General features: G+C 41.0%; 1 protein-coding gene across 1 annotated transcript in view; it reads left to right on the top strand.

Moving 5' to 3' along the window:
* LOC135705513 (uncharacterized) overlaps window positions 1-20,207 on the top strand; it is a 70,177-nt gene that overhangs the window by 44,526 nt on the left and 5,444 nt on the right. The window contains exons 2-3 of the mRNA XM_065227283.1: window positions 10,640-11,660; window positions 11,742-11,851. Coding sequence (XP_065083355.1) covers window positions 10,728-11,660; window positions 11,742-11,851 — 1,043 coding nt within the window. The 5' untranslated portion in view covers window positions 10,640-10,727. The remainder of the gene's footprint in view (window positions 1-10,639; window positions 11,661-11,741; window positions 11,852-20,207) is intronic.

Genomic DNA, 20,207 nt, shown 5'->3' with positions numbered 1-20,207 from the left:
TCCAGCGAGCGCGCATTGAAATTTCAGAACGATTCTGGCGATATTGGACGATGAAAGCCTGACTGGTCTACCAGCGAATGGCGGTCTGACTAGCGCGTCTACCGTTCGTTGGCTGTCGTGCAATGGCAGTTTGGTTTAGCGGTGTGGTGTTTTGGTAATGTGCTGGTATAACGGATTGTGGAGCTGGTCCCGATGCACAGGCGATTCCTTCAGTTTAAACTGATTGACAGCGGGAAGGCCGCACTCTGCCAAACCGGGAAGGGAATATCTCCTTAGCGATTAGGGCCGTCTACTCGAGAGCGATGTCCAGGCTTGATGAAATGTCTCAAACTCACTGGAGGCAGCCCTCACCTCGAGTGAGTGGCACCAGGAATATGGAAGAAGTATATATACTAAACCTCCTCGAGAGAGAGGGTAAGAGAACTCAACCGAGAGGATAATTTGACGTGAGATGCGCTTTTTCAAGGCTCCGGATAATGACGCAAGAGCGTGTGATAGAAAACCATTGGCGTGCACAGGGTGGGGCAAGGTGGGGCAATTGCCCCACCTTTTATAAATAAAAATATTTTGCCTGAAAATTGCACCTCAAAGGTGCATGAAGGCACAAACTTCAAGGAAATTTTTTGGTCAAAAATTGCACCACATTCCTGGTGTAATTTTTTTTTTCAAGGTTGTTCATGGAGGGTTAAAAGAAAAGGGTAAATTTAAGGTTGACAAAATTCACCTTCGTGGTGGTAAATCGAAGAAAAAGCTTTTTATTGAATATTTATGGTGTAAAAATATCATTAAGGTGGTGCATGGAGGGACTAATCAAAATGAACATCTCTTATTCTAAAATTTAATCGCGCTAAAAATTTGGTGGTGCACATTTATCTGAAAATTTCTGGTGGAAAGTTCGCAACACTGTGGTGAATGTAATAGCAAGATTTATTAATTTTTCTGATGAATGCAAGCTTTCAGCAAATTTGCACCACTCTGGTGCATGAAGATTTTTGGTGCACCGTTCTGGTGAATGGAGGAGCATGCTCAATTGAAAATTTCTGGTGCAAAATTCGCATCGCTCTGATTAATAAAGTGAACAGAAAATTTCTGGTGGAAAACTTGCACTTGTCTGGTAAATGAAGGCACAAGCTTTATTTAAAATTAAGCTAAATTGTAAATTTCTGGTGGAAAATCTGCACCGTTGTGGTGAACGGATAGGAAAGCTTTTCGGATTTTTTTTGTTTTTAAATTTGCATTCTTCTGCTAAATAGAGAAACAAATTTTAATAATAATTTCTGGTGTAACATATGCACCATTCTGATAATTGGAGGAAAGCTGCTTTACTGAAAATTTATGATAAAAAAATCCAAAAATAGAGGCAAACTTTATTTGGTGCAAAACCTGCAACATTCTGATGATAGGAGAAGCCAGCTATATTGAAAATGTTTGGTGAAAAATGGAAAAAGGAAATCTGCACCAATTAGAAGATGGGAGAAGCAATTTTTATTGAACATTCGACATTGAAAATTGGTGTAAAATTTTCTGGTGGCAAGTTTGTATTGAAAATTTCTGGTGTTAGATTTGCAACATGGAGGGGCAAGCTGAATTGAAAATTCCTGATGTAAAACAGTTCTGGTGAATGGAAGGGAAAGCTTTATTGAACATTTCTGGTAGAAAAACTACGACGTTTTGGTGGATGAACGGACAACTTAAACTTGACTTCCGAGAAGAACCTCAAGGGTATTGAATTCTGAGGATTGTTCCAAAAGAAAAGCTTTTTGGGGATGATTCCATGAAAATTCTGCGAATGATTTTTAGTGAATCTTGCAGATAGTTCCAAGATAATTTCGAAAAAAATACCGAGAGAATCAAATTTTGATTGAAATTACAAAGGTATGTTGAGGAAAATTTCAAGGAAATTCCGAGGATAATTTCGAGCTCATTTTGGGAAGAATTTCTGGAGAATACAGAGGAAATTCTTCTGAAACTTTAGGGGAATTTCTGTTCCAAGGTGTTCTGAGAAAAAAAGGTCTAAAATATTCCGAGAAGAACCTCAAGCACGCAGAATAATCTATTGTCGAAATAAACATATTTGAGGTAAATTTAAACGTAAACTCTGTTTGTTCTGGCCACAAAAATAAAATAGGTTCATTTCAAACGTATTCCATGTTAGAAGTCATGTGATATCGATGTTTAAAATAAAAATAATGTTTTATAAATATTCGTGTTGAAAATAAACTTAAATATTTTTGTATGATTTGACAACTATGGGAACAAAAATAAATATGTTTATTTTAAACATGCTGTTCATTTTTAAAACAAACATACATACTTTTAAATTACTTTAGAAGGTATTTGAATGCCCTTTAAAACAAAATAATTCGAAAAAATTTCTGCAGACTGGTGCATCTACATTATAGCCAGTTTTCGGAGTCGATTAAGGGTGGTCTGTAGGTAGTGGCATCCTGGTCCGGGATCAAATAAGGTGCCTCCATGGTATCGGCTTCTTTCTACGGGGAAGGGGGAGGAACCGGAATAGATTCAGAATCAATTTCGGGTTTTCATTTTTTTTTTCGATGTGATGGAGGAGGGTCAAATGACGATCAGCGAAATGATGGAGTGACGTTGAATTGTGAGGTTTTTCCTCAGGCTCCGCTGGTTTTGTCGAGCTGGAGCATTATTAGGATGATTGCCTAGATGGGTGGGTCGTTTTCGGTTGAGTTCCGAGGAATAGCAGGAGCTAAATTCTGTCGAATGTAAACAAGAAAAAATGTGAAGGCATGACACGCTAAAAATAGTTTACTCAAATCATATATTGTTGAAATAAACATGCTTTTGAATTTAATAAAAAAATACAGAATTTTTGATGCAAACGTGTTTTCAATTTACTTTGAATGATTAATATGTTTATAGAATGAACATTTATATTTTTGATTTAAATGAAAAAAAATTGTTTCCGTGAGGATATTGAATTCTTAGGACAGTTCTAAAATATTTCTCGGTTGAGTTCAAAGAAAATCCTGTGGATAATTTGTAGTGCATCCTGCAGATAGTTCCAAGATAATTTCAAAAAGAATACCGAGAAAATCAAATTTGGAGTGGGGATTTTACGCAAAATTTAAAGCGAATTCCGAGGATAATCTCAAACTCATTCCGGGAAAAATGTCTGAAACTCTAAACGAATTTCAGTTTTAAGGTGTTCTGATAAAAAAAAAAAACATGAAGAGTTCTAAATATAATTCCAGTGGACTACTGAGAAGAATTTCAAAAGAGCTCTTAGAAGAGTTCTAAAAAAATCCGAAAAGAACCTTAAGGATATTGAATTCTGAGGACAGTTCCAAAGGATTTCTCGGGGAGTATTCCAAGAAAATTCTGCGAATAATTTCTAGGGAATCCTGCACATAGTTCCAAGATAATTCTGAACAGAATACCGAGAAAAATTAAATGTTGAGTGAAATCCCAAAGGGATTTTGAGGAAAATTTCAAGGAAGTACCGATAATTTCTAGCTCATTCCGGGAATAATTTCTGGACAGTACCGAGGAAATTCTTCTGAAACTCTAAGGGAATTTCAGTTCCAAGGTGTTCTGAGTAAAAGTCAAGAAGAGTTCTAAAAATAATTCCAGATGACTTGTGAGAAGAATTTCAAAAGAGCTCATTAAGTTCTAAAAATTTCGAAAGGAACTTCAAGCTATTCTGTGGCTGGACTTTTTCGCAACTGTACAAAGGTTGAAGATGCTTTTGGATTCCCTAATTGAAAAGTGGGTATAAGTCTGCTATTTATTAATTTTATCTTGATGAATGGATATTTTTGGTCACTATTGAAAATTTAGTCGATTGCTGAATTTATCTATGGACCCAAAATTAGGGACATTAAGATCGACATTACATCCTTTTCCCGTATATTGATAATGATCGGCCGACGGAAACATTCGTGGGTGTGAGACGGGTGTTGAAAACAGACGCGGCGACCATCTTCAATACCATTGCTGAGGTCCTGACAGCGATGCAGATTTTTTGGGAGCAGGTGATGGTAGTATCTTTTGACGGTGCCAGCACAATGGCTGGCATAACTGCTAGAGTAGCCAAGTGCAAGGACAAAAAAAACCATATACATTTATGAAGAGCTTTGAGTGTGTTGGTTTATTTCCTTTTAATTCCGTTATAATTGCTTATATTTTGACTGATACGCGTATTTCATCTACTTCTTGAAGACTTCATCGTTGCCAAGTACTCAACACCACCGATCAAGATTGGATTGATCAAGAGCAATATACTGTTTGTTCACTGCTATGCGCACTGTTTGAACCTTGTCCTTGTCGAAGCAGTGTGCATGCGAAAGGAGAATGCGATTCTTATTGGTCATTCATGTCGGTTTGTCGGTGCTATCACCACCATCTGACGTGATTTCAGCTGAATCCAACCACCAAGGCAACAACATTGCAGCAAATGTATCATTTCGGTTAAAGCCCTACTATCACAACCATTTGACGAACCGATCATCATCGACATCGTCGATGGGATTAAATTGCAAATTTCCATTGGCTGTCTGAAAGCAGTTTGCGTTAAAGAGGATGAACCACCACCGGAGCAAAAAATAAATAAAATTAGCTAAATTGAACAGTAGGGAAATAGTGGGAGGTGGACAGCACCAACCACCACATACTTTGGAGTACTCCCCATCCCCAGATTAAATGCACCATATAAATAAAAATTGCCCCTCCTTAACAAGATTCCTGTGCACGCTAGTGTAGAAAACATGAAAATGAGTGACAGAAAACCTCTCTCCCGTTTTATCCCGATGCTATGATTTGAGAGCAGGAATTCTACTCCTTAGAAAAATGCTACGCTCGGCTCATTTCAGACTCGTGAGTCAGGCCTCATCAAGCCTGGTGGTGTCCTCCTTCACGAGGAGCAATGGTTCTAGGCTATTAGATATCCGTACTCACCAACCAATAAGTGGTTTGAAAAACGTACGGAAAAGGTGATGATGATGATGATGGTCCCACCTCTTACCCCTACAAAGGTTTGAGCTGGACGATTTATCTTTAAGATAATTGAATATGACATTTTAACCAGGTTGGCAAACAAAATCGAACTGGTTTCAGTTACAGATATAAATTCCCTCTAAAGTTTACAGTTGCTTCACAGCGATATAAATGTGGAAAAGCTCAGGCGTCCACCTCTTAGTTCGCCTTTTTGTCCACCTAAAATATTAATAAGTATTACAAGCAATCAAGAGTTAATGAACAATCAACAAAGCATCCTATTACACTAGTAACCCCGCAATCTGATGCTATCATAATTTTCAGCAATGTCAGGAATGCTCACGAACCCCTAACATTTGCCAGAAAACTTACTACTAACTCAAGGTATCTTTCAAATAAGCTTCAAAATTGCATTTTTTTTTTATCAAATGTTAAATTCAGACCTCTATATCCGTAATACGCGCGCGAGGCTCAAACCTTTGTAGACAATTTTTTTTTAATTAATCTACTATTAAATCAAATATTAAAAATCCATCATCACCCTCGTGGCGAACAGAAATAGTTTTTGCAGTGCTACAATAATTATTAAAAAGTCGTTATGACAGCTATCCATATAAAATAATCCGTTAGAGATAACTTCGTCAAGATACATAATTGGTCAATTCATAAAAAAAATCACTGGATAACTGTTCAAAAGACAGTTTTAACGTGTGAAATGCAGTGTCTTTTAAATTCTGTAAGTGTTGCTAAACGTTTGATATGTCTAGGCATCGAATTAAAAACATTTATTCCTTTATAATATAATGAATTTGGTGAAGCACAAGTCAAGAAATGTGGTGTTCTTATTTCAACCGCGTTTCTAGTATTATATCTATGAAAGTCACTTCCTCTTTCAATTCGATCACACAAATATCGAGGCAGCAAACCGTTAACTACTTTAAAAATGAACACCATAGTCAAATATACAATTCTTTGCTTCACCGACAACCATTGTAAGGCGTCTAACATCAAAGTTGAGGAAGTGAATCTATTACATCTCAAAATCAAACGCATTATTTTATTCTGCAAGCGCTGTAATCTCGATATTTGTGTTACATTGGCCAGAAATAAAATGGAAGGGCAACAGTCTAGATGAGGAGAGATGATTGATTTGTATAGCTGTGTTTTACTGGCAATAGTTAAGTCGTTTTTCAGTTGACATAGAATTCCATACTTCTTGGCAATTTTCTTGATGACATTGTCAATGTGAGAGTTGAACTTAAGTGTGTCATCAATAATGACGCCAAGATATTTAATCTCCCGAACGCGATCAATAGTCTCATCATCAATTACAACAGAGACGTTCTCTTTTACTCGATTCCGCGAAATTACCATAAATTTAGTTTTACTTGTATTCAATTTTAACTGCTTATACTTCAACCATCTACTTAGAGAACGCAAATCTTCATTCAAGTGTAAAACGGCATCATCTAAATCCTTAGCTGCAATGAATAACACAGTATCATCTGCAAAAAGATTAATGTCGCAAAATCATAAAACACGTCGCAAGTCATTAATATACATAATAAATAACAGGGGCCCTAATACACTTCCCTGGGGCACTCCAAGGGTATTCCCCACGGGACTGGAAACAGAATCATTAAAAACAGTCCGTTGAGTTCTGTCAGACAAATAGCTTTCAAACCATTTATATGCAGTACTCGTAATTCCAAAGCGCTTGATTGATCTTAACAATAAGGGCCTAGAAATTGTTTCAAAAGCGCGTTTAAGATCCAAAAAAAACAGCAACAATCGTATCTTTACACTCAAAGTTATTTTTCCACTTCGCTAATACCAAATTCAACGCGGTTTCACGAGAATGACCTTCCCGATATCCCGACTGTTCTGGTATCAACAAACTATTACTATTTAAATACTCCAACAGCTGGCCTTTAACAACAAGTTCTAAATTTTTCTCTAATGTGTGCAACATATTGATGGGACGAAACTCTTCGGCTTTAATCGTTCCAGCAACTTTTTGAATAGGGACCACTAAGGATTCCTTCCAAATTTGTGGCACATGTCCATTCTGCAATGATTCATTAATAAGGTCCAGCAAGATGTGGCCAATGACATGAAAGCAAGCTTGAATAACTCTAGCATTAACATTATCTACTCCAGCCGATTTTCCTAATGAAAAACAAATAACTCTAAGTTCATCTAATGTGATTGGGTGAAAAACTTCAAATCTACAACTACTATTAACTGGCTGTTTTATTTCGTCAGGTTCATCGACCAATTCAATAGATTGATTAATCAATGAAACGCTATCTACGAAATAATCATTAAACTTAGCTGCAATTACTTGTTTTGACTGTTCTAATGTGCCATTAAAAGTTATGGACCGCGGTTTGCAATTACTAGGTTTTAATAAAGATTTCAAAATCTTCCATAACTCTTTGCTGTTATTTTGATGCTGATCAATCTTCCTTTGAACATATTCACAACGAGTTTTCTTTATCGATTGTGAATACTTATTACGCGCGATTGTGTACCTAGTCCAATGATTGTCATTAGAAGGTCCTGAATCGGTGAAATCGGTGTTCAACAGGTCACTACGTATAAAGAGAGAGAGAGGCATTAATTTTACTCCACTAGCTAATCACTTCTGGACTACACGCTCACCTGTTTAAAAGTGAACGATGGCCGTTCGCTGAGCATCGCAGGACCCTTCACCCCATCACCCCATGACTCCGTGTCACCATTTTGTTGTGGTCATGCACGCCTTATTCAACAATCGGCCGTTAAGCATGGCCGTGTCGTCTTCCCAGTGTGACCTCAGATCAAGCTTCACTTCGCCTAACAGTCAAGGACCAATCCCAACCTCTGGTCCGACAGACCACGAAGGAGGTTTGAAACTCGGGGGGTTACCCCTAACCGGAAAGGAAAGGGAGCATCCCCCATTTGGCACGGTCACTCCGATATCGTCATAGGCCGTGTCAATCCTTGCCAACGAGGGAAGACGCCTGGAAGGCTTCCAAGCCACACACGAATGACAAGCCCCGTCGAACCGGCGTGCAGTCAAACCACCATTCCCCATCGTCGACAGCAGTAGCAGCGAGTAATTGCAGTACGTCGCCAGATTGTCGGCATCAGCAGCAACAAAACCAACCCCAACAAAAACAAACAGTAGTTTCCCGCCAATCCATATCTTACCTTTAAGTTCATACTCCGCAATGATCTCTAGTCTGGTGACCGTACACTGCACATCTTGTTCACGAAGTCCCTTGGACTACCAAGTAATAAGTAAACCCTGAAACCCAGCTCGAGGAGTTTCTTGCTACTGCACTTGTCGGTACGAACGAATAGTTAATCGTTATAACTTTAGAACCTAGTTGTACTTTATACCTCAATATTTATGTTGGATTTCCTCATGTCTGGAATAAGTTCAACAAGATGAGAGGCATCTTTTACAGACTATGCTAATGTCGTTTTCGTTTTTACTACACTACACCGGTGTAATGTAAGCAGCAATAAGCACGAGTCACTGACAGTTCATCATCATTTGTTTGTAAACAAAGGTGCAACCGATAGCTACACCCTAAACTTTTTCGGTGTTCGGCGGTGTAGCACCGGTGTAGCTACACCGCAAAAACGAAAACGACATAAGATAAGCTATTTATGTTCACAGGACAGAAACTTATCAAATGTCTGGTCGAGTACCAACATGTATAGTCCTGAAATAACACCACCACATCAAAAATCTTCAACAATAACACTTTAACCAATCGATCCCTGATCTGCCTTGAATCTTTTAATGTTTGAAAACTGTGTTTATATTGAAAACCAAATATGCTGTCAGACGATATTTTCTTTGCTCAGAAAATCGAGACTACTTTGATCATTTTTGAGTAAATGTGAGTAACTCAAATTTACTCGCGGCAAATATATTTACTCTGAGTACAGCTGTCTTGCCCTAGGTAAAAAATGATGAGAGTGTATAATAATTATTGTGAGCGTATAGATCTAACAATGTCTAAATATACATCAGTAAGGAGAACACTAACTGCTAGGATTTCATCTCGTTAAGTTTAAAACAATTTTTATTTTTTAGATATTTGTATATGCAGTCTACATTCACTGACAATTTGAAATAAAACGTATGTTTTAAAAAAGCATGTAAGGCAACAGCACTATTGTAAAACGGTCTACACTGATTGACGACAAATAAATAAATAAATACCGATACTCAGTAATCTTTGAGATTTGATCATATGCGTAGAACAATTTTTTACTTCAAATATGATGTTCTATCGCCCCTTAAATTATTTGCACTAAGGAACCGAACATCCGTATATTTATGTCATTTCCATGTTTTTCAACGAAATTCGTTTATAGCTTTCCAACATTAAGAGATAGCAACTTGATTGCTTCTGCTAAAATGTTTGTCATCAAAAGCTCTGAAAATGACTGCAACAAATCACTTACGAGAAATCAAAGTTAGTTTTATAAAAACTAGAACCATTAAAGATATAAAATTGATTTTTTCAAATAAATAGTTCTACATCTTTGTGCAGCTCACTTTTTTTTATAAATGGATTAAACAAGGTACTTCCTTCATAAAAAATGTGCTACTTAATGAGTTTTAAAAAAGTGTAGAAGACAACTTTCTCGTATAATTTGAAATGAAAGAGTTATGCTAAAAAAACTATTTTTTAAAGATATTCTCTATCTTAAATCATAAAAAAACTACTATAAAACATTAACCATAAGTTTAACCTCTATTGTCTCTTTAGCAAAGTTTCTTGAAATTACGAGAACTACAACTTTGTAGAATGTTCCATCATGCTATAATCAGCAATCAAAAAGTTAAATTTTTATTTTCATCATATTTGGGACCACCCTATTTGCATCATTCATCCGAATAAAGGCCTCACACAAGGTAACGTTGCAAATTAAGGCCCAACATAATTGTTTCCTCCTAAATTTCCTTTCTGGACCACTGTGCACCGTGCAAAACTGGGAGTGAGCAAGTGAACGAATGGTGGTGCCCGTCAATCGATCAACTGTTGTTTGATAATGTTGCACCATGTGGGCTGCGGGCCTCGAAAGACGTGGGCCACACACGCACACGTACGGAAGTAAAAGCAATGGAAATTTAATGAAAATGGCTACCAGATGGGATCGAAGATTGATTGATGCGGATATTTCACACCGTTCGGATCTGATCAGCGTCAGTGCATTGACTGCACGTGCTCGGACCTTGCGATATGCTACGGTTTTGGGAAATCTATTACAGCATTATAATGTCCCGTGGTAATTTCCGTTGGAATTGTCTGGAACGTCTGAAACCTCCTCTGTGGGACACGCCAGAGGTGCAGTGAGGGTTTATTGCACCCTGGGATTTTATTCCCGAGAAATCGACGACTAAAGCCATTGTTTACAAAAGCAATTTGAGACCTGCCGGAAGCTATTTTTCCCAAAAGGTGGCCAACTGCGACTGAACAACTTTTCCAAACACACAAAGAAATCATCTCTTCAACTTGTCACCTTTCGCAATTGTGATATTTCGTCAAGAATTCGAAATCAAGTAAATCGCATTCTAAAGCAAAAAAGTTCTCAATTCTCCCATGTACTTCAACACAATTCATTATATTAACCCGAACATCCTTATTTCTTCTCCCATTTCCAGCACCGCGCCATCTCTATGACAGCACGATAGCAGCACCGTTTTCACCCACCTCCCCCCCTCCCCCCGGCATCTCCTCTACGCTGCACCAATGGACAAGCTAGAGCTCGAGATACGGAAGGAGATCGACGAGCTGAACACCAGCGTGTCGCTTATCGATCGCCTCGACTCGAGCGACACGATGGACGACGAGAAACAGGAACAGCTGCTCTCGTCAACGCGGGCCGTGTTCGACAACGTCAACTCGAGCCACGCCAAGAACAGCCTGACGGATTCGCAGATTTCGATCATTTCGAAGCATGACGGCTATCCGGACTCGGGACACTTTTACGCAACGCCACTGACACCGACGTCCGACGACAGCAGTGGGGACTGCTGCGACAAACGCGGGACCACAACGTCGATGTCCGACGGGGACAAGACTCTGATGACCGACAGCAGCCGGATGATGCGAGTTGCCAGCGACACTAGCAGTAAGGACACCAAAGTAGATTCCAGCACCAGCTGCACCGATTCGAGCAAGTGCAAGATGAAGCAAAAGAAAGATTCCAAGAGTGACAAGAAGGCAGCCTCCGCGACAGCGGCGGCGGCCAAACACAAGAAAGCTGCTGCTGCGGCAGCGGCAGCCGCCGGTATCAAACTGCCCGGCGCTGATCAGTATTCACCGAACGGAGGCAATTCCTCGTTAGTCAGCTTTCTGTTTCCACCGGGCTCTCCGCATCTGAAAAAGAAGAGCCTTCCGTCCATGGTGGTACTCGGGGTGCTGCAGCTGCTGTTCAGCGTAACGCTGGCGGCACTTGGTGGTCTGGTGCTGGCCAGGAACGCCTCACTGGCCATGGCCGGAACGGGATTGTGGTGCGGTGCCATTTCCGGAATTGCCGGCTCGCTGGGGTTGATGAACGTCAAGATGGCCAAGACGGGCTTCCTGGCGGTGAACCTGATCTGCGTTGCGTCCAGCACGCTCGGCCTGGCCCTAACTGGGATCGGTGCCGTGCGCGATGCCAACCTGGCTCAGCAGGATGAGGTGAGTTTGGCCGGAGGGAGTTCGATTGGTTGTGGTTTTTGATTCTGGTTTTTTTTTCGATTTTTCTTCCTTTCTCGACAGTCGGTTTGGTTCGCAGTGACAGCAGGTTCGGGACTACTGACGGCGCTGGCGTTGCACTTTCTCGTTAGTGTCTTTTCGGTGTACTACTCGGCGCTGAAGTTATGCTCCAGGTAAGTGGATGATTGTGGAAGGAATCTAGCGCCATGTTGGGGCAATCATTGGATAAGAATGAGCATATTTTCCAGAAAACAAGTGCAATGATTATTCTACAAACTTAGGGGGCACCTTCTTTTTGAAAAATTGCTTTTAGAACTGGACTTGATTTGTTTTCCGTCTGAGTATCAATGCTACCGACGCCTGAAAGGCAGCTCCCACACCTGGACCCTACCCATCACTCATGGACCGGGACCAACGGCTTTACTTCCCTACGAAAGGAAGGCGTGATCAGAGATTTTATGCCTCAGTAGATCCCGGCGGCGCCGACTGGGATTGAACCCAGGCCCTTTTGGGTGAGAGGCAATCACGCTTACCACTACACCATCGGCGCCGCTAGGAACTGTACTTAGCTATTATTGCCTTTGTAGCCCTGAATCCCAGGGATGCCAAGTGTATTTAGAAAAACAAAATCTTCAACGAAATGGACGAGTGGGTGAGGCTATTCAGTATTTCAGATACTTAAAACTGAGCCTTTACAACTTCTAATAAGTCAAGGGAAACGTAGAAGTTAAGGAAACATCATTTGATCACATCAACATCAACTTCAAGGCACTTTGCAAATCTTCACGGAACTTCAGGTAACTTCGTAGAAGTTCAAAGATTTTCGTTAAAGATCAGAAAACTTGCATCAAGTTCTGTAAAAGTTCAGCGAACATTTTAAAAGCTCAGCGCGATCTTTGTAGAAGTTCAGAGCGATCTTTGTAGAAATTCAGAGCGATCTTTGTAGAAGCTCAATGCGATCATTTTAGAAGCTCAATGCGATCTTTGTAGAAGTTCAGGGCGATCTTTGTAGGAGTTCAGAGCGATCTTTGTAGAAGTTCAGCGCGATCTTTTTAGAAGCTCAGCGCGATCTTTTTAGAAGCTGAATGAGATCTTTGTAGAAGTTCAGGGTGATATTTGTAGAAGTTCTGTGCGATTTTTGTAGAACTTCAGCGCGATCTTTCTAGAAGCTGAATGCGATCTTTGTAGAAGCTCAGCGCGATCTTTGTAGAAGTTCAGCGCGATCTTTGTCGAAGTTCAGAGCGATCTTTGTAGAAGTTCAGCGCGATCTTTGTAGAAGTTCAGGGCGATATTTGAAGAAATTCAGCGCAATCTTTGTAGAAGTTCTGTGCGATTTTTGTAGAAGTTCAGCGCGATCTTTTTAGAAGCTGATGCGATCTTTGTAGAAGCTCAACGCGATCTTTTTAGAAGCTCAGAGCGATCTTTGTAGAAGTTCAGCGTGATTTTTGTAGAAGTTCAGAGCGATCTTTGTAGAAGTACAGCGCAATCTTTGTAGAAGTTCAGGGCGATCTATGTAGAACCTCAGCGCGATCTTTGTAAAAGTTCAGAGCGATCTTTGTAGAAGCTCAATGCGATCTTTTTGGAAGCTCAATGCGATCTTTGTAGAAGTTCAGGGCGATCTTTGTAGAAGTTCAGAGCGATCTTTGTAGAAGCTCAATGCAATCTTTGTAGAAGTTCAGGGCGATCTTTGTAGAAGTTCTGTGCGATTTTTGTAGAAGTTCAGCGCGATCTTTTTAGAAGCTCAACACGATCTTTGTAGAAGTTCAGGGCGATATTTGAAGAAATTCAGCGCAATCTTTGTAGAAGTTCTGTGCGATTTTTGAAGAAGTTCAGCGCAATCTTTTTAGAAGCTGAATGAGATCTTTGTAGAAGCTCAGCGTGATCTTTGTAGAAGTTCAGAGCGATCTTTGTAGAAGGCCAGCGCGATTTTTTTAGAAGCTCAACGCGAACTATGTAGAAGTTCAGGGTGATATTTGAAGAAATTTAGCGCAATCTTTGTAGAAGTTCTGTGCGATCTTTGTAGAAGTTCAGCACGATCTTTGCAGAAGTACAGCGCAATCTTTGTAGAAGTTCAGGGCTATCTTTGTAGAAGTTCAGAGTGATCTTTGTAGAAGCTCAATGCAATCTTTGTAGAAGTTCAGGCCGATCTTTGTAGAAGTTCAGCGCGATCTTTTTAGAAGCTCAACGCGATCTTTTTGGAAGCTCAGGGCGATATTTGAAGAAATTCAGCGCAATCTTTGTAGAAGTTCTGTGCGATTTTTGTAGAAGTTCAGCGCGATCTTTGTAGAAGTTCAGCGCGAACTTTTTAGAAGCTCAGGACGATCTATGTAGAAGCTCAGCGCGATCTTTGTAGAAGTTCAGAGCGATGTAGAAGCTCAGTGCGATCTTTGTAGAAGTTCAGGGCGATCTTTGTAGAAGTTTCGCGCGATCTTTTTAGAAGCTCAACGCGATCTTTTTAGAAGCTCAAGGCGATCTTTGTAGAAGTTCAGGGCAATATTTGAAGAAATTCAGCGCAATCTTTGTAGAAGTTCTGTGCGATATTTGCAGAAGTACAGCGCAATCTTTGTAGAAGTTCAGGACGATCTATGTAGAAGCTCAGCGCGATCTTTGTAGAAGTTCAGAGCGATCTTTGTAGAAGCTCAATGTGATCTTTTTAGAAGCTCAACGCGATCGTTGTAGAATTTCAGCGCGATCTTTTTAGAAGTTCAGAGCTATCTTTGTAGAAGTTCCGCGCGATCTTTTTAGAAGCTCAACGCGATCTTTTTAGAAGCTCAACGCGATCTTTGTAGAAACTCAGGGCGATATTTGAAGAAATTTAGCGCAATATTTGTAGAAGTTCTGTGCGATCTTTGTAGAAGTTCAGGGCGATCTATGTAGAAGTTCAGCGCGATCTTTGTAGAAGCTCAGTGCGATCTTTGTAGAAGCTCAGCGTAATCTTTGTAGAAGCTCAGCGTAATCTTTGTTCCGAGGTTCCACGAACTTTGTAGAAGTACAGTGAAGTTTGTAGAAATTAAACGAACTTTGTAGAAGTTCAGGACGATATTTGAAGAAGTTCAGCACAATCTTTGAAGAAGTTCAGCGTGATCTTTGTAGAAGTTCCACGATCTTTTTAGAAGCTCCACGAGTAGAAGTTTAGCGAGCTTTATAGATATTTAGCGAACTTTGTAAAAGTTCAGCAAACTTTATAGAAAATCAGCGAACTTTTTAGAAGTTCAGTGGAATCTTTGTAGAAGTTCAGTGCGATCCTTGTAGAAGTTCAGTGCAATCTTGGTAGGAGTTCATTGTGATATTCGTAGAAGTTCAGAGCAATCTTTGTAGAAGTTCAGCACGCGCTTTGCAGAAGTTCAGCACAATCTTTGCAGAAGTTCAGCACAATCTTTGTAGAAGTTCAGCGCGATCGTTGTAGAAATTCAGCGTGATCTTCATAGAAGATCAGTGCGATCTATATAGAACTTCAGTGCGATCTTTGTAGAAGTTGAATGCGAATTTTGTAGAAGTTCAGCGATTCAGGATAGTTCCATGAGGTGATCGAGAACCCATAAGATGTTCCGAAAGAATCAGTACAAAGACTTTCAGAAATATTTCAGGAACTTCACAGAAATCCAGAGAATTCCAGGGATGTTTAAAGGTGTTTACGAGAATTCCATTTATTTTAAAGCAGAACCAAGAACTTCATTAGAGTTGAGAGTTTTTGGGAAGCTCCGAGAGCAAACTTTGTACAAGCTCAGCAAACTTTGTAGAAAATCAGTGAACTTTGTAGAAGTTCAGCGCAAACTTTGTAGAAGTACAGCGTGAATCTTCATAGAAGATCAGTGCGATCTATATAGAAGTTCAATGCGATCTTTGTAGGACGATTAGATAACATCAGAAAAAATCCCATTAACTTAAGAAAATTTGCAGCGACTTACAAAGAGTTCCTTGGAATTATGTGATATTCCGAGAATTCCATGATAGATTCGTGGAATTATAAATATATATCGGAAAATTTGCCGGAACATTTGTTAAATTTAGAGAAATTAAAGTAAGCACTTCAGGGCTGGGAAAATAATTGATTTAAGACAATGTTCCGTGAGTGTTTATAAACTTTATAAAACTTAAGGAAAATTGTAGAACTCAAAGGCAATTCAATCAATTCCAGTAAAATTATGGGTTCTTTTAAAAAAATACTAAGATATTCAGAGCAGTCTACAGAGTTTTAAGGAATCTAAGAAAAATTCTGGGCAGTTTTAAAAACATCAGAAAACTCTAGACTATTGAAGAAGTTATGAATTAGTTTTGATAATTTGAAAGCTTCAGACAAATCTTGCGAACTTCAGTGAAAATCATAGAACTATATTGATTATTTCGCTGCGGAAGCTTAAAGAAGTTTCTGAAATTTCAGAATAACTTCGAAAATTTCACAGAAATACAGAGATCTTCAGAAACATTTCGAGAACTTCATAAAAGTCTATGGAACTTAAGGGAAGATCCGAGGGGGGCGATTCTATCTAAGATGCTGGAAAAAATGGTTTGCTGTTGTGAGATACGCGCACGCTAAGTAGATAGAAAGAAGATTGGTGAAGATTTTAAAGATTTCCTGCAAAAAGGTGGAAAGCGATGTGAGTAGATGACTTAAGATGCAAGAGATGCGCTTGTGTGAGATTTTTCAACCATCAAAAAATTGAGATTTAGATGTGTCGCACCCCCAGGGAAGATCCGAAAACTTCAGGAACTTTTATGGACATTTCGGGAGCATCTCAAATAAGTTTAGTAATGCCCCAAAAACAAAGGAAATTTCAGGGGAGTTCAGTTCCATTAGTTTCGCTAAATTAACGGGAAATTTCAAGAAGTTCCCAGATTTTCAGAGAACTTTAGAGATGTTAAGAACATTATTGAGGTGTTCACATATGTAAGTCCAGAAGTTCACGCAAGCTAAAACATTTTTAGAACAATTCAATTAAATTCATGGTAGTACAACAGGCTTCATGAGAACTGCAAACACTTAAGAGAAGTTTCGAGAACTTCGAGAAAGGTATTGATCTCCCTAATAAAGCTCTTAACAAAAAAACAAAACTTCAAGAAAGAACAGATATTCTCAGAGCAGCGACATTACATAAAATTTCAAAAAGTTTCGAGAAATTCAGTGAATTTTTAACACAGATTAATGATCGTTAGGAAAATTGTGGAATCTTTAGGAAGTCCGAAAAAGTTTAGAGAAGTTAAAAAAAATGATGAGAAGTATTGCGAGCATAATGCTAGTTTCTCAAACTACAAAAGAACTTCCAGGCAATTTAATTAACTTCAGGAATATTTTGGGAACTTTCAAGTAGTTCTGAAGACCTCAGAATAGTGCATTCCATATTCAACGGAGATTTCTCATGAAAATTCGCTAGGAGTTTACTATCTTAGGTTTAGGCCAAAGGGTGAGTAACTCAGCACATTGTGACGCAATTAGATTCGGCACAGCTTGGGCGCATCTATCGGCACACCTTCGGCACAGTCTCGAAGGCATTTGATTGATGTAAAAAAATTAGAGTCACTGAAGTTGTTCGCAACAGAACGGAGAACGTAATAATTTCGGGCCACTTGGAGAAAGCATCTACCATGACGAAATAGTAGTATCCATGGATCGGACCAGCAAAATCGATATGGACACGTTGCCATGGCTTGTCCGGGAGAGGCCATGACTCCAAGGTTGCTTTTGTCGGGGACTTCGCTGCTTCAGCACATGCAGTGCACTGACGGACAAATTGCTCCACATCGTCGTCAACGTTAGGCCAGTAGATGTAACTTCGGGCCAGAGACTTCATTCGGTCCATTCCTGGGTGTGCACGATGCAGTTGACGAACGATCCGCTTTCGAAACTTTGATGGGACGACGATTCGATCGCCGAACATAACGCAGTTGTCGACAACTTGAAGTCCATCTCGTCTGGCGAAGAACTTCTTGACATCAGGATCAGCAACTTGTTTCGCATTTGCTGGCCAACCTTCGTTAAGGAAATTCACCACTTGCTGAAGAACTGGATCCTTTCGCGTCTCAGCCACTATCATCTGGTGCGTGACTGCTTTTGCTTCAGATTCGACGCACACGGCGACTATGACGTAATCCTCATCTGGTCTATGCTGCGATGACATTAGCCGGGATAGAAAATCTGCATAGCCAAAATTCGTCGATGAAACGTGTTGGATGTCGAAATCGTACAGCAGAAGTGTCAAGGCCCAGCGCTGCAAACGGTTTGCTGTGTAAACAGGAATACCTTTCTTTGAGCCGAAAACCTTGAGTAGCGGTTGATGATCGGTTTGCAGGAGGAAGTGTCGTCCATACAGCATTTTGTGGAAACGGAGGCTGTCCAGAGGAGCCCTGAGTTGCTTCATCTGCTTAACGAATCTACCATAGTAGTTGACAGCACCGAGGTAGGAACGGAGTTGCTGGACATCCTTCGGAGACTGCATCTTGGAAATGGCTTCTGTTTTTGAAGGGTCAGGCCGAATACCGTCCTTATCCACGATGTGTCCGAGAAACTTGATCTGGGAGAGTGCGAAACGACATTTTTCGAGGCGTAGGTGAAAGCCATACTCACGGATCTGCTCGAGAACAGCGTAGAGACTGCGATCGTGTTCCTGCTTGGTGCGACCAGCGATGAGGATGCCGTCCAACTACGGCTTGACTCCAGGGATGCCGGCCACCATGCTGTCGATGATGCGCTGGAAAGCGCCGGGTGCCGACTTGACTCCGGGGGGTAGTCGGTTTTACTGGAACAGTCCACGATGCGTGTTGAGCGTGAGTAGCTTTCGCGATTCCTCCTCGACCTCGACCTGTAGGTAAGCGTCAGACAAATCGAGATGAGTGAAGTAACGTGCTCCAGCTAGTTCCGCAAAGAGGTCGTCAGGATGAGGCAGTGGATGATGGTCACATTCTAACGCGTTGTTCAGCCCCGTCGAATAATCGCCACATACACGGACTGATACATTGTCCGACTTGCGTACGACGACTATTGGTGCTGCCCAGTCCGAGAATTGAACTGGAGAAATTATACCGTTTTGCTGGAGCCTCTCAAGTTCTGCGTCCACCTTGGCGAGTGCAGCGTACGCTACTGGTCGTTTCGAGCAATATGCAGGACGTGCGTCAGGCTTGAGGTACAACTTCACTTGCGCTTTTGTGCATCTACCAAGCGTGCTTCGAAAAACTTCCGGAAACTGTTGCTTGAGTTGATTGGTGAACTGATCAGAACGTTGGTGTACGACGTTGACCAAGCTGCTTATCGGCACAGACCACAAATCGAACAGATCCATAGTCTCGATTCCTAGAACGTTGAGTTCAGCGCTGCTTGAGATGAAAATGCGACCAGTCTTGGTAACATTCTTGATGGTGATCTCGGTCTGGAACTCAGCGAGAAGGTTGAGATTGCCACCAGAAACTGTAACTGCAGATTCTTCCGTCGGTTGAGTGGGTGGCTGTCCGATGCTGATCCATGTTTCTTCTGAGATTATGGTGATGTCGGACGCCGAGTCGTGTTGACGTTTGACTGCTACACCATTGAGCTCGACCGGCATGAACTTCCGCTTGCTTCCGATGTTGCGAACCGTGTAGATGCTTTTTGTCTTCACGTTCTCTTTGGATTTGGCCTGTTTGAACGGTTTCGACGGCGCATTCTTGTTGCTGTTGCAATAACCTTTCTGTGTCCTTGCATCTGGAAAAGGTGTGCCAAACGAACGGACACTCACGAACATAGTGCTGGTCGCCACACTTCCAACATGGCGTTTTCGGCACTTTTTGGTTCTTTTTTGAGGCAGGATTATTCTGGTTGCGAGAAATAATGTTGACGTTGCGTGCTTCTTTGTTCTCCACCATCAATGTGTCTTGCTTGAGATTGGCCACGCGATGGCATTCTTCGACGAGGTTCTCCAGGGTTACCTTGCTGGTGGCTTCTCCCAATTCGTTGACTGCGGTTTCGTCGGCTTCCAATTTCGAGATCAACCTAGCTCGTATGTCCGCATCCCGTGGCGATTGGAGTCCACAGACGAAACGGAGAGCTTTGAATTGGTCCGGTGTGAGCTTGGACAGCTGAAACGCTTCACAGTGTTTGTTCACCATGGCAGCATATGATGTGAAGTCATCCGCGTCACTTTTTGCATACTGGAGGCACTGGTAACGGGAATGAAAAATCGACTTTTGTCGACCGAACAGTTTCGTCCAGGGTGAAGTCCCAGGGATGCTTGGGAAGAATGGTGTTGACGTACTTCTCGTGCAGAGGCGTGCTTAACTTGCGAAGAAGCAATCTCACACGAGCGGCGTCATCCAGGGATTCCTCCGTCCGGATCGTACTAGAAATCCTGGATCCCGCTTGCCAAGGACTCAATAATCTTCTTACTGCCAGCAGACGGATTTCCCCGATTTTCAATTTGGTGCTGCTGCCTCGTGATGAGATTCGTGGCAGTTCCGAAGATCCTCGTCAGACATTTTCTTGCTTCGAGGTTCGAGGTGCTTCCAAAATTTTCCTCGTCGCCAATTGTTATATCCGTAACCAAGGCCAACAAGTAAAACAAG

This window comes from Ochlerotatus camptorhynchus, unplaced genomic scaffold, assembly GCF_037179485.1.
Source record: "Ochlerotatus camptorhynchus isolate MF236.1 unplaced genomic scaffold, CSIRO-AGI_Acam_v1.1 ptg000268l, whole genome shotgun sequence".
NCBI classification, from domain to species: domain Eukaryota; kingdom Metazoa; phylum Arthropoda; class Insecta; order Diptera; family Culicidae; genus Ochlerotatus; species Ochlerotatus camptorhynchus.
This window is presented reverse-complemented; position numbering and strand designations above follow the sequence as displayed.